General features: G+C 42.8%; 1 protein-coding gene across 3 annotated transcripts in view; it reads left to right on the top strand.

Annotated features, from left to right (window-relative positions):
• MSN (moesin) overlaps positions 1 to 11,429 on the top strand; it is a 74,264-nt gene extending 62,835 nt beyond the window's left edge. For all 3 annotated transcript variants that reach the window (XM_055565528.1, XM_055565527.1, XM_055565526.1), the window contains 8 exons: positions 337 to 483; positions 1,879 to 1,975; positions 3,658 to 3,821; positions 6,239 to 6,369; positions 6,630 to 6,790; positions 7,969 to 8,061; positions 8,375 to 8,599; positions 9,180 to 11,429. In XM_055565528.1, the coding sequence (XP_055421503.1) occupies positions 337 to 483; positions 1,879 to 1,975; positions 3,658 to 3,821; positions 6,239 to 6,369; positions 6,630 to 6,790; positions 7,969 to 8,061; positions 8,375 to 8,599; positions 9,180 to 9,344 (1,183 nt within the window). In that variant the 3' untranslated portion in view covers positions 9,345 to 11,429. The remainder of the gene's footprint in view (positions 1 to 336; positions 484 to 1,878; positions 1,976 to 3,657; positions 3,822 to 6,238; positions 6,370 to 6,629; positions 6,791 to 7,968; positions 8,062 to 8,374; positions 8,600 to 9,179) is intronic.
• Positions 11,430 to 13,353: the final 1,924 nt, after the last annotated feature.

The following is a 13,353-nucleotide window of genomic DNA, read 5'->3' as shown; positions in this document are numbered from 1 at the left end:
GGGCTCTGCTAATAATGTGCCTGTGTAAGAGGCTTCTGTGATAGCTAATATGCCAGAGGTCAGCAAGAGTCAGCCTGCCTTTATTCCCCTTGGGAATCTCAGACCTTAGGCTTCTATGAGCATGTTTTGGCAAAAGTCACGTTTTGCTGTGTTAACCATCATCTGCTCACCTTCCATCCTCTTTTCAACCCCTTTCAGCAAGATTCTTGTCAGAAGTGGAGAGCAAGTAGGCTTTCTGTCTCCCTGGGTCTGAGTCATAGGCTCCCTCCCCTTATTACTTGCCCCTTCCGCGCCCACCCCCACCCCACCGTCACTGACTTCTGCTCTGTTGTTTAGGGAGGATGCTGTCCTGGAGTATCTGAAGATTGCCCAGGATCTGGAGATGTATGGTGTGAACTACTTTAGCATCAAGAACAAGAAAGGCTCAGAGCTATGGCTGGGAGTGGATGCCCTGGGTCTCAACATCTATGAGCAGAATGACAGGTATAGTTCAGAGCTCGCTTTTTAACTTTTTATTTTGTATTAGGGTATAACCAATTAACAAACAATGTTGTGATACATTCAAGTGAGCAGTGAAGGGACTCAGCCATATATATACATGTATTTATTCTCCCCCAAACTCCTTTCCTATCCAGGATGCCACATAACATTGAGCACAGCTCCATGTTCTATACAGTAGGTCCTTGTTATCCATTTCAAACATAGCAGTGTGTATATGTCCATGCCAAATTCCCTAACTATCCCTCCCCCTTGTCCTTCCCCTCTAAGAACCATAAGTTCCTTTTCTAAGTCTATGAATCTGTTTCTGTTTTGTAAGTAAGTTCATTTGTATCAAAGATATCGTATGATATTGCTCAGCTTGCTTACTTTTTTGGGCTAATTTGACACCTAGGACTTGACAAAGTATGATTATACTTCCTGGGTCCCACCTGTATTATTCTTTTTCTACCTATATTAGACCAGCCCAGATGATCACACAACCTCCCTCAGGCCTCTAAATCTTGCATTGACTAGACTTTCACTGTCCACTGTGGTGGCTTCTGGCCGCATGTAGCTGTTGAGTACTTGAAATGTGGCTGGTCTGAATTGAGATGTGCTATATGTATAAACTACATTGAAGACTTAGTGTGAAAAACAATATAAAATGTCTCATTAATGTATTTTAAATATTCATTTATATCTTCATGAACATTTACATGTTCAAAATACATGATAGTATTTTGCATATACTGGGTTAAGTGAACTGTTGTTATAGTTAATTCCACTCTGTTTCTTTTTACTTACATGTGGTTACTAGAAAATTTTAAATTGCATGTGTGATAATTTATATTTTTGTTGGATAGCACTGGTTTAAAACCCACCTTGTCAGGATTTGTAATTAATCTCACTTCATATGATGATTCAGTATTTTTTGACCTATAATCTCTCTTGCTACAGCCTTATCTCACTAGCTTATTTTTTTTCCCTTGGTTTTCTCTTGATGAGTATAAAGATCAATATATTATTGTTTTGTGTAACTTCTGAGTCTTGGAACTCATTATTTACTGTCCTCTCAGATTTTACAACCTTGAGTAGAAGAGATCCAGTGAAGTAAGGCTGGTGATTCTTTGAGAGATTGTTACAAGGTCCATGCCTCAACAAAAAATAAAGCAAACCTTAGTTGTTGGGACAAGGGATATGTTGATTGTAGTATCAGAAAGTCCTTTGTGAACTCTCAGTGCTGGCAGCTGACCTGGTGGCATGTGATGATACTGGCTGAGCTGGCAATGAATCTGTCTCCTTAATGGAGAAGTTGGTGGTGGTGAGGGCAAGGCACCAACCCTCTATGTCCTTCTTGCCTTGTGTTTGTCCTAATGCTCTTGGTATCCATTTTTACAGGCTGACTCCTAAGATAGGCTTCCCCTGGAGTGAAATCAGGAACATCTCTTTCAATGACAAGAAATTTGTCATCAAGCCCATTGACAAAAAAGCCCCGGTAAGTGGCTCCTCCCACTGGCCAAGGCCTAGGTAATGGTCATATTGGCCAAGGCCTACATAATGCTAGAAGCAATCATGTCATTGCATATTTCTCTCCTTTCTCTGGATTTTTGTGTATGTGGATGGGAATAGGAGGTACAAAAAGTGATTGGCAATGAAAAAGGATGTTGACGCCAATAAATGGTCAGGAGGCATCCTGTAACTGGTACTACCCTGCTAACTGTGTCTCAGGAGAAGCATGGATTAGGGAGAAACACAGGCAGTCTAAGTTCTGCCTGTTAGCCACTGTTTGTTACTTCCCCAAGGCTCTGGGGTAGTACATCTTATCTTTTAAAGCCTCTAGGCTTGAAAAGTAGAAATCGTTCATGTACTTGATTTATCTCTAATTGTGGAGAAAGGAGAGAGCCAGGAGAAGTCCAGATCCAAATGTTGTTCTTTTTGTTATAACTTTGCTGCTGTCCTCTTAAGACTTCTCTCCAGAGCAATCCAAATACAAAATAATGCTTTGAGTCCAGTAATTCCTCTAACATGATTGCCACACCTGTCACCTGTAGTTGCCTGTGGCTGACAAGACTGAAAAACTGGGGATTGGGAATAAGATAGAAAACTGTGATGAGAGTCTCCTCTTTTCATGTGCCAAGGGCCAGTGGCCATGCTGAACTAGACACTTCTCATGAGGTCTCAACCTTCTTCTAGCTTTGAAGTCTCTGAACTTTCCCTGCTAAGAACTTTATATATATTGTCTCCTTCAACCCTCAATGATATTGTCAGGTAGATAATGGCATTCCTATTTTATAAGTGATGAAATTGTTTCAGAGGGATGGAGTGATTTGCCCAAGATCATACAGCTAAAATGGTAGAGCTGGGATTTATACCTAGGTTGTTTGACCTCTAGAGCTTGTGCTCCTTCTACTGCACCCCAAGCTATATGAGATGGTAGAAGTTTGGGTTCAGTGGCAGAAGAGCTGGTGGTTAGCCCATCAGCTGGTGAACTTGGTCCAGTGGTATTTGTAGCAACAAACTCCAGTTCACTGGATTTTCTCGTGTGTGTGTGTGTGTGTGTGTGTTTTAACTGCTGTTTTGCTTAACTTTCATCAGAAAGGTAAGTAACAAAGCCAGCTGAGACCAAGGGCTTATTTAAAACACAACGACCAGGATAATTGATGTTCAGGAGACTTACATATTCATGTATGTATTTACAAATACACTGCCTTATTCCAAATAGGATTGAAGGGACTAGCTCTAAGATATGCTTTTAGAAGATACAGAACCAGTCCAGCCCACTCATACTACACTCACCAGGGTATTATCTAAAGATTATTGTACCTCTAAGAGAGGTTCCTGAGACCCAGCAGGATATTTAATTAGCAGATGAAGTCAGTTTCTATCTTTCAACTGGATTGAGGGTATTTTAAGATGATTTTTATAAGCAAATGTTGAAAGAAATTGTGGCTTGGTAAGGAAGAGCACTAGTTTCAGAGTCAAGAAGCCTGGGTTCTAGACCTGGGTCTGCCACTAACTTGCCATCTGACGCTGAGCAAGTCACTTCACTACTCTGATAATTGGTCTTCCCATCTGTAATATGATTGTTTCAGTGCTTTTTAACTTAGCTTTTCAGAAGGCAGAAGCCCATCTTCATCTTTCCCTCTACACTCTTTATAACTGCTGGTTTTCTACCAGGACTTTGTTTTCTATGCTCCTCGGCTGCGGATTAACAAACGGATCTTGGCTCTGTGCATGGGGAACCATGAGCTATACATGCGCCGTCGCAAGCCCGACACCATTGAAGTACAGCAGATGAAGGCACAGGCCCGGGAGGAGAAGCACCAGAAGCAGATGGAGCGGTAGGTGGTGTGGAACTGAAGTGGGGGCTGGGGCTATGGCAAGGAAGCTTTTCAAAGGTGCCAAGCCTGCTAAAGGCGGGACATGAAGTCATCCTGGTACTGGGGGAAAGGGAGCTGTACAGGGATGACACCTCTTCCTTTAAGTCTCAGATATCCTCATCCCCAGGAATCAGGCATTTAGAACCCTAGGATTTCAGAGATTCATAGGAGAGAGGGGCATTTCATAGTTCCCCGTTATCTATGACCCTCATGCTATTGCTCTTCTAGGTGGACTCTGGGTTGCTCTGGGCTATCTGACCAGTATAGTGGTGGTAGCAAAAGGCTCCATGCACATTTAAACCTGGACTCTATAGGATCTTTTGAGTAGAATTAGACAGAGCTACCAGATTTTTCCAGCCCTTTTGCACTATGGCCCCTTTGCTACTCAAAGTGCATCAAGGCTTAGCAGCATCAGCATCAACATTGAAACTATTTAGGAAGGCAGTATCTGAGACCTACCCCAAATGTGCTCATTCAAAATCTGCATTTTAAGAACCTAGTTAACCATTTCTTCAAAGAAGATATGTAAATGGCCAGCAGGCACATGAAAATACCCTTAGTTATTAGGGAAATGCAAATTGAAACCTCAGTGAGGAACTATTTCATACTCACTAATATGGATATAATAAATGAAAACAGAAAATAACAGCTGTTGGCAAGGGTGTGGAGAGACTGAAACTCATGTTCTTCACTGTTGGGAATGTAAAATTGTTCAACTGCTGTAGAAAATAATTGATAGTTCCTCAAAAAGTTAAATGTAGAATTATCATATAACTCCACAGTTCCCCTCCTAGGTATACACTGAAAAAAAAAATTGAAAACAGATGGTCAAACATGTATATGCACACACGTTTGTAGCTGTGAAATTCACAGTAGCCAAAAGATGAAAACAGCCCAAATGTCCATCGCCGAATGAATGGATAAACAAATTATTCAGCTATCCAATGAAATATTATTCAGTCATTAAAAAGAACAAAATACTGGTACATACTATTATGTGGATGAATATCTAAAACATTATGCTAAGTGAAAGAAACCAGACACAAAAGGTCCTATATTGTATTATTCCATTTATACGAAATATACAGAATAGATAAACCTACTGAGACAGATGACAGATTGATGATTGTCAAGGGCTGAAGGGAAGGGAGATGTGGAGAAACTTCTTAACACCAGGTATGAGGTTTTACTTTGGCATGATGAAATATTGTGCATGTATTAAATGCCACTTAATTATTTGCTTTAAATGATTAACTTTATATTATTAATATGATTATCACCTCAGTAATTTATTAAAAAAATAAGACCCCAGGTGATTCCTGTACACGTTAAGGTTTGATATCACTGCTCTAATAGATACTCTATCATAAAGAGTTTGGAATCTCAGGAAGCTTCTAATCTAGTAGGCTGGAAAATGACTCCATGTATGAGAGGTTAGACACCAGGATTTACATTTATTCTGAAAAAAAAAAAAATGATATGAGGGGCAGTTTACAGAACTGGTTCTGGCAGGAACCTGCCCTATAGGACCTCACAGTCTAGTAGAAGAAAGGGGAAAAACAGTATATGCATAACTATTCAGGGTACAATGCTGTGTCATTCATTCACTCAATATATATTTATTGAGCAGTGAACAAAAGACAAAAATCTCTGCTCTGCTCCCATGAAGCTGTCGTTCTAGTGGGACGAGACAGGCAGATCAAATAAACATATTATACAGTCTGTGACATGATAAGTACTTTGGAGAAAAATAACAGGGTGGAGGGCTATAGAGAAGGATAGGGCCAACTATTTTGAGAGAAAAGACATCTAACCAAGGGAGAAAAGAAGGACTACTGGAAGAGGTGGTGGGGCAAGAAAAAGCCAGTACTTATTTTAGATTTACAACAAATTTTGAGAGAAAGGAGCCTAAAACTGAACTTCACAAGGCAGAGGACTAATGCCCTAGCCATAGAGATCACCAGACTTGAAGCACAGTGTATCAGCAAAGAGTCAAAACTTTTCTCTCTGTAACTCCATAAGGTAGACAGGGTAAGAGTTATTTGGCCATCTTACACATAGGATTACTAAGAATAAGACCAAAGAAATGATGCAGCTAAGGTCACCCACTGGTTACTCACTGGGTAATGGATGAGCTGGGAGTCCAGGTTGGATCTCCTGATACTAGGACAAACTGGCAGGGCTCTGAGCATACCAGCCCATGTGGGGCTATGATATGAGGACAAGAATATAGGGAGAAGGGAGAGTGATCTTGCCTCACAAGCCCCGAGTGTGCTAGATGGGTGGGGACTGAGGGATCAGGGCCAGAAGGTCTTGGGGATCCCAAGGCTTCCATGTGGCCTTGCTATCCTGTTCCATTCCTTCTTCTCCTTTCCTAGTGCTCTGCTGGAAAATGAAAAGAAGAAACGTGAGATGGCAGAAAAGGAGAAGGAGAAGATTGAACGGGAAAAGGAGGAACTGATGGAGAGGCTGAAGCAAATCGAGGAACAGACTAAGAAGGCTCAACAAGGTGAGGCTTGGAGTCATCTTGGAGACTGGATTTTCCCACAGTCTGACTCTGTGAGCTGGAAACCCTTCTGTCTGAGCTTCAGACTCGGGGCATATATTCAAGATGTGGCTAAAAGAATAGAGGAATGATGAGGCAAAAGGAAGAGTGCCTAGAGCTTTTTGCCATCTGTGCCTGGAGTGAAGCATTTCCAGGAAGGAAGTTAGGCGTCCCTTCTTAATCTCTGCACTCTTTACCACCTTTCCCCTTCCTTCTCTTCCCAGAACTGGAAGAACAGACCCGCAGGGCTCTGGAACTTGAACAGGAGCGAAAGCGTGCCCAGAGTGAGGCTGAAAAACTGGCCAAAGAGCGTCAAGAAGCTGAAGAGGCCAAGGAGGCTCTGTTGCAGGCCTCCCAGGACCAGAAGAAGACCCAGGAACAATTGGTAAAGCTACAAAATGGGATGGGATTATGGGATCTGAATTTTCTCTTCTGTCTATCTACCTATTCACAGCTACTGTTTGCACATCTGGTTCTTTTTAGCAGAGTACCTCTCTGCAGGCTTCCAGCAGATAGATTCTTCAGAAGCAAGCTGAGAAGTTACTTCCCTAACCCTTACTTTTATTCTTTTTCTTAGCAAGTGGGGACTTGAGCTGATGACCTGACAAAGAGAGGAAGGAAAGAAGGGATTCATACCTGATTGACTAGCTATGTGTGTTACAAACTATACAATCAATTTTTCACTTTTCCTTACTTTCTTATTTCCTCTTCCTAATAATCCTATGGGATTAACCCATGTGGGATAATATGCCCAGGTAATGAAATTAGGGCTTAGAGTGGTTGAAGAGACTTGCATAGGTCACACAATTGTGACTAAGAATGAGAAGTCATTTCTGCTTCTCTTGTAAGGGTTTACTCCCTAAAATCATGTGTAAAGTTGTATGTCTATACATTATTTATAGGGGAGGAGGGTGAGCATCTGTACTTTCATCACAATTTCCAAGGGTTCTGTAACTCAGAATTTAAGGACCTGTGGCCTAAATTCCTTAACATATGCTTTTACCCTGTACTGTTTAGAGTGGGAGTACAGGAAACTAAAACCTAATTTTCAGGGGAAAATGTCCTCTGGGAGATTTGTCCAAGATGTGAGGGTATGCATAAGCTTTATTTCCTTGGCCATATCACTCTGTGACACTTGAGTGTCATTCCTGTACTTGTCCTGAGAAGATCTTAGTGGAGGCCTGAGCATTGTAGGATAACAGGAAAGGGTCTGCCACTTCAGGCAGTGACACAGTGATCTCCAAAGCTTTACTGAGGCCCTAACTCTGCAGTGAGAGAGAGAAGAGAGGGGAGAGAGTGACATAAAGAACCAGAGGTGACACGTTGTTTGCTTTCAGGTCTAGTCTAGTCTAGACAGGGAGTTAATAGGGTGCTGTAGTAGATCTGAGAATGAGAGTGTTCCCTCTGGGTTTCCTGGAGGAGGTGCGGTAAAAAGAGTCTCCAGAGAAGCATGCAAGTGAAACAGAAAGTTCCCTGTTAGTTCTCAGAGGATCTGGGGTTGAAGAAACTTAAGCCCTAGGGACCAGAAGGCCCACTTCTCATAAGCTTCCAACTGATCCATAGGCCTTGGAAATGGCAGAGCTGACAGCTCGGATCTCCCAGCTGGAGATGGCCCGACAAAAGAAGGAGAGTGAGGCTGTGGAATGGCAGCAGAAGGTAAGACATAGTGCCCAGGACTAAGCAGTGTGGGATGGGATATCATGCATAAGTTCTTGGATTCCTCAGGTTTGGGTTTCATCACTTTTCCATCCTTCCTTGACAGTGTGTATCATGGGAGGAGCTCAAGGCTCTCTCAGACATTTCCCAGAATTCTCCTGTTATACAGCTGAAGAAACTCAGGATCAGTCAGGCAAAGTGGCTTGAACTACCTGGTGCCTGCTTTCTTCTGGGCCATTCTAGGCACATGTAGGGATGCTACAAGTTAACCTGGTTTGGCTGCCAGCCCTTCTCTTCCTCTGTTACTGAACAGGCTCAGATGGTACAAGAAGACTTGGAGAAGACCCGTGCAGAGCTGAAGACTGCCATGAGCACGCCTCATGTGGCAGAGCCTGCTGAAAATGAGCAGGATGAGCAGGATGAGAACGGGGCAGAGGCCAGCGCTGAACTGCGAGCTGATGCCATGGCCAAGGATCGCAGTGAGGAGGAACGTACCACTGAGGCAGAAAAGAATGAGCGTGTGCAGAAGCACCTGAAGGTATCCAGGCAGACCCAAAGGGTCATGGAGACCATGTGTATTGACTTAGTAGCTATGGCCTTCCCTAGATCATTGGGGTAGGGGAGAAGAAGAACCTGTCTCAGTGCTGTGTGGGAGCTTGAGCATTTCTCAATGAGGGCTTTAATGGAGGGATCTCTCACTTATAAATCAGACTCTGAACTACCTGTTCCCCCTCCTTTTTTTTTCACTCTGTCCTCCATCCATATTCCATTTACCTCTTATATTCAGAAAATATTTAGTTGACACAATTCCTACCTGAATCTTTGATGTATTGCTCCACTCGCAGAGAATACCTGTCATCAATTGATCCACTCAGTTGGTGTCTTTTGTTTTATTCTTGCCCCCCTGAAATTCTAACAGGGCTGGAAATGGCTCTCAAAAAATGTGTGTGTGTGTGTGTGTGTGTATAAAGGGTGGGGGCAGTGGGAGTGGAGTGGGAGGGGAGAGGGAAAGGTGAGGGAGAAGGTGGGACAGGATAAATCAGGAAATACATTTGGTTAATAAGGGGAGGTAAAATTAGAGGAAGCCATTAACCCTTTATCCCCTTGCACCTTCACAGGCCCTCACTTCAGAGCTGGCCAATGCCCGTGATGAGTCCAAGAAGACTGCTAATGACATGATTCATGCTGAGAACATGCGACTGGGTCGAGACAAATACAAAACCCTGCGCCAGATCCGGCAGGGCAATACTAAGCAGCGCATTGATGAGTTTGAGTCTATGTAAAGGGCACCTAGCCCCTAGGGACCCCTCCTCCCTTCTTCCTTGCTCTCACACTCTTATACTCTTGCCTAACTCACACTGTGCTGGAGCCATTAACTAGAGCAGTCCTGGAGTCACGCCAAGCATTCAGTGCAGCCATGGGACCAAACCTAGCCCCTCAATCCTTATTCACTTCCCTAGGCAGAGAGATGGCCACTATGGTGCCAATGAGATCCTCTTTTTCCTCTGTCCTGGGTGATCTGGCTTGCTAGAAGAGAACACTTTCTCAGCTCAGAGGCACTTCCCAACTTGGTTTGGGAAATACCCTCATATTTAATGCTGCTCTGCAGGAGTCAAGTGTGGAGTAGGTTGAAAACTGGCCCTCACCCCTGCCCTACCACAGCCTTCATCTTCATGGTCTTGTGATTTGCAGAATTGAAGCATCACAGGTTTAGAAATGAAGGCAGGGCCCTGGCTACATGCTCTAGAATGTCAACTGCCCTAGGATTAGGCCTCTCAATGTCCATTCCTTCTAGAGTTACTTATGCTTTGTAATGATTGGAGGCAAAAAGATGTTCAGTCATTCTTCTCTCTACCTCCCAGATTGGGCCTGTTACAAATTCAGTCCCAATAAGCCTTGTGCCTGAGTTCAGACACTCATTTTTCTCTTCAGGGTGATATGGGGGAGAATATGCCTTCAAGAGGCTTCCCCGACATCCTGGAAGGCTGTTAGCCCTTCTGTTCAGACATGATTGGGTAGAGAATATGCCTCTATGCTTTATGGGAGCCTAGGCTTATTTCAGGTGAGCTCTATGGGCAGAGATATCCCTTACTTATTATTCTGTGTTCCTCTTCCCTTCTTGGGACCTGCCCTTCCCCACTCTAAATCCACAAATCCCCTCAGGTAGAACAATAGGGATGATTACTCTCAACCCAGCCAGCCACACCTAGAACTCTTGCCAAGGGGACGAAATATTCACATGTGGCTTCAGTATTTTCACCTCCAGGGGATCCCAAACCACTTCTCCCTTCAGGGCTAGTTGGGCCACAACTTCTGCTTCAGGGTCATTAAGGCCTTGGTTTCGTGAGTCCTGGATCTTGATGTCAGTTGGCTCAATTGGTGAATGTGTGGAAGAAGCCAAGTGTGGTGTGAGAAGCTCGTGACCCAGATCCTACAGGTTACTTGAGCCCTACCAAGTGCCTAACAGCCCCTTCCTATCACCCCTCTCTGAGGTGATGGTTGGGTCCTGCCTCTGTTTAATAAACCTTTAACCCAGATCTTCCCACCAGCTGTGCTATCCCTTGGAGCTATAAATCAGAGAGCTGTTAGGGGTTCTGGTCTGGTCCCTTTCACGCCGCCACCTCTTTCTCTCAACCCTGGAGCAGCATCCTCTTCCTCTCTGTCTCACGTGTGCTCTTTTTCTTTCTACCAGTGTTATATATTTTAGCAGCATCTAACTCAACATTGATTTCTGCATTTCTTGCTAATGCACCTTTAGAAGATACTAGTCTTGGGACAGGATCATTTTGGCCTCATTCCTTTACCACCCCTACACCTAAGAAGCATATTTTGCCAGAAAAATTAATGTAAGAAGCTTTCAGTATTAGTGATATCATCTGTCACTGTAGGTCATACAATCCTTTTTTAAAGTACTTGGTATTTGGTTTTATTGTTCCCCTTTTTTTCCTGCCTTCTTCTCAAGGTTCATTCCCCAAAGGGGCCCTACTGTACTTCTATGCAGTGTCCCTAGCCCAGAGTCCATGGCTTTGATCCCTCTATCCCCTTGTCTTCTGCTTGACCTTGGGAAATCTTATGTGCATCGCTGTGTATTATATTGACACTTTCTTGGTGATGTGCCCTATATTTGCTAAATTCAAACCTGGAATTATGGGGCAATCCAGTTGCCTTAAAGATAGTATACCACCCCACCACCACCCCCCTCCCCGCCAGGGGAAGCTGGGAAGAAAGATTAGATTTTATATTCAGGGTTTTTTTGTGCGTCTTTTGTTTTTTTTTGTTTTTTTTTGTTTTTTTTTAATTTGTTTTTGGAGGGGTTTATGCTTAACCCATGTTCTATTTCAGTGCCAATAAAATTTAGGAAGACTTCATTATGACTTAATCTTTCTTTATGGCATCAGTGGATGACTGTAAGATACTTTAATGTAATTTCCACTCTGTGAACCACTTTTCTATCCCTGGTCTCTTTTCATTCTCACTTCAGTCCTATTGGGAGTGTATATGACTATCCATCCTCGTTTTATAGAGGAAGGAATGAACTTGAAAAAATAGAAGAGTAGAATAACTGCCCAAGGACACAGGACTGTATGAATTAGTAGCCTGTGCCCTTTCCATAGTCCTAGGCCAATTTTTCCGATGTAGATGGGCCCTGCATTGACCATGTGATGCTCCTGGGTTTGTTTGGCTCTGGGTCTGCTTGTAAGGAGTGGTTTATATCTCTGGACTCCTACTGGGATGGTCAGGCCCTTTCCTGCCTCCTTGTCAGGAATGCCTCCAAGCTTGCCCACCTCCTACTACCCTCACTTCTTGTAGTGTCAGTGAAAGTCAGAGAAATTACCTTGAGTTGAACCCTATTGCAGAAGATAGTGGGAAGTGGAGTATGAAGTGAGAATGGAGAATATATGTATGTACAAAAACTTTTGGGCAGTACTTTATGGTTTATAAAACATGTCAATTTTGTAGCCTTGTTATGGTTGTCCTAGTTTTACAGATGAGGAAACAGACTCAGATAAGCCTTCTAGGTTGTCTTGGACCTGGCGTACTCTCACTTATCAGCTCCCTTCTTGGTGAGCCATCGTGTGCAAGGAAAAGCAAGTTATGTATTCTGTGAGCTTTAAATCCTTACAACAACCCTTTGAGGCAGTGTCTCTCAAACTTGTCTACATATTAGAATCTTAAAGATTTAAAAGCCTAGACCACTTCCTCAGATCAAATTATAATCTCTAGTAGTGGGAAATGCTCTGAGAATATACTGTTTTATCCTATTTTACAGATAAAGAAATGGAGGACCAATAAGATGAGTTAATTTCTCCAAGGTTGCAGATAGAAGTAATAGAGCCAGGATATGAACAATCTAGGCAATTGTTCATTAGGCAATCTAGTTCATGAGCCTGTGCTCTTAATCACTACACTATATCTTTTCCCTGCTATTTCCACCAAGGGCCTGAGGAAGGACAGACATGTACTGGAAAAAGGAAATACATTTGATTCTTTGTATCTTTGGAATCTACATCCTCTGATTCAATCAACTGTGGATTGAAAATATTTGAAACAATTCTGGAAAGTTCCAAAAAGCTAACCTTGAATTTGCTGCATCCTGGCAACTATTTACATAGCATTTACATTGTTTTAAGCATTATAAATAATCTAGAGATGATTTAAACTATACAGGAGGATGTGCATAGATTATATGCAAATACTGCACCATTTTATAAAAGGGACTTGAGCATGCACTGCTTTTGATATCTGCAAGGTACCTGTAACCAATCCCCTATGGATACTGAGGGATGACTGTACTTAAGGCATCAAATAGAAAAGACAGAGGAACCAGAGATCAAATTGCCAACATCCGCTGGATCATTGAAAAAGCAAGAGTTCCAGAAAAACATCTATTTCTGCTTTATTGACTATGCCAAAGCCTTTCACTGTGTGGATCACAATAAACTGTGGAAAATTCTGAAAGAGATGGGAATACCATACTACCTGACCTGCCTCTTGAGAAACCTATATGCAGGTCAGGAAGCAACAGTTAGAACTGGCCATCGAACAACAGACTGGTTCCAAATAGGAAAAGGAGTACGTCAAGGCTGTATATTGTCACCCTGCTTATTTAACTTTTATGCAGAGTACATCATGAGAAACGCTGGGCTGGAAGAAGCACAAGCTGGAATCAAGATTGCCAGGAGAAATATCAATAACCTCAGATATGCAGATGATACCACCCTTATGGCAGAAAGTGAAGAGGAACAAAAAAGCCTCTTGATGAAAGTGAAAGAGGAGAGTGAAAAAGTTGGC

Source organism: Bubalus kerabau, chromosome X (assembly GCF_029407905.1).
Source record: "Bubalus kerabau isolate K-KA32 ecotype Philippines breed swamp buffalo chromosome X, PCC_UOA_SB_1v2, whole genome shotgun sequence".
In the NCBI taxonomy this organism is placed as follows: domain Eukaryota; kingdom Metazoa; phylum Chordata; class Mammalia; order Artiodactyla; family Bovidae; genus Bubalus; species Bubalus kerabau.
The sequence above is the reverse complement of the archived record's forward strand: the minus strand, read 5'-3'. Positions and strand labels throughout refer to the sequence as shown.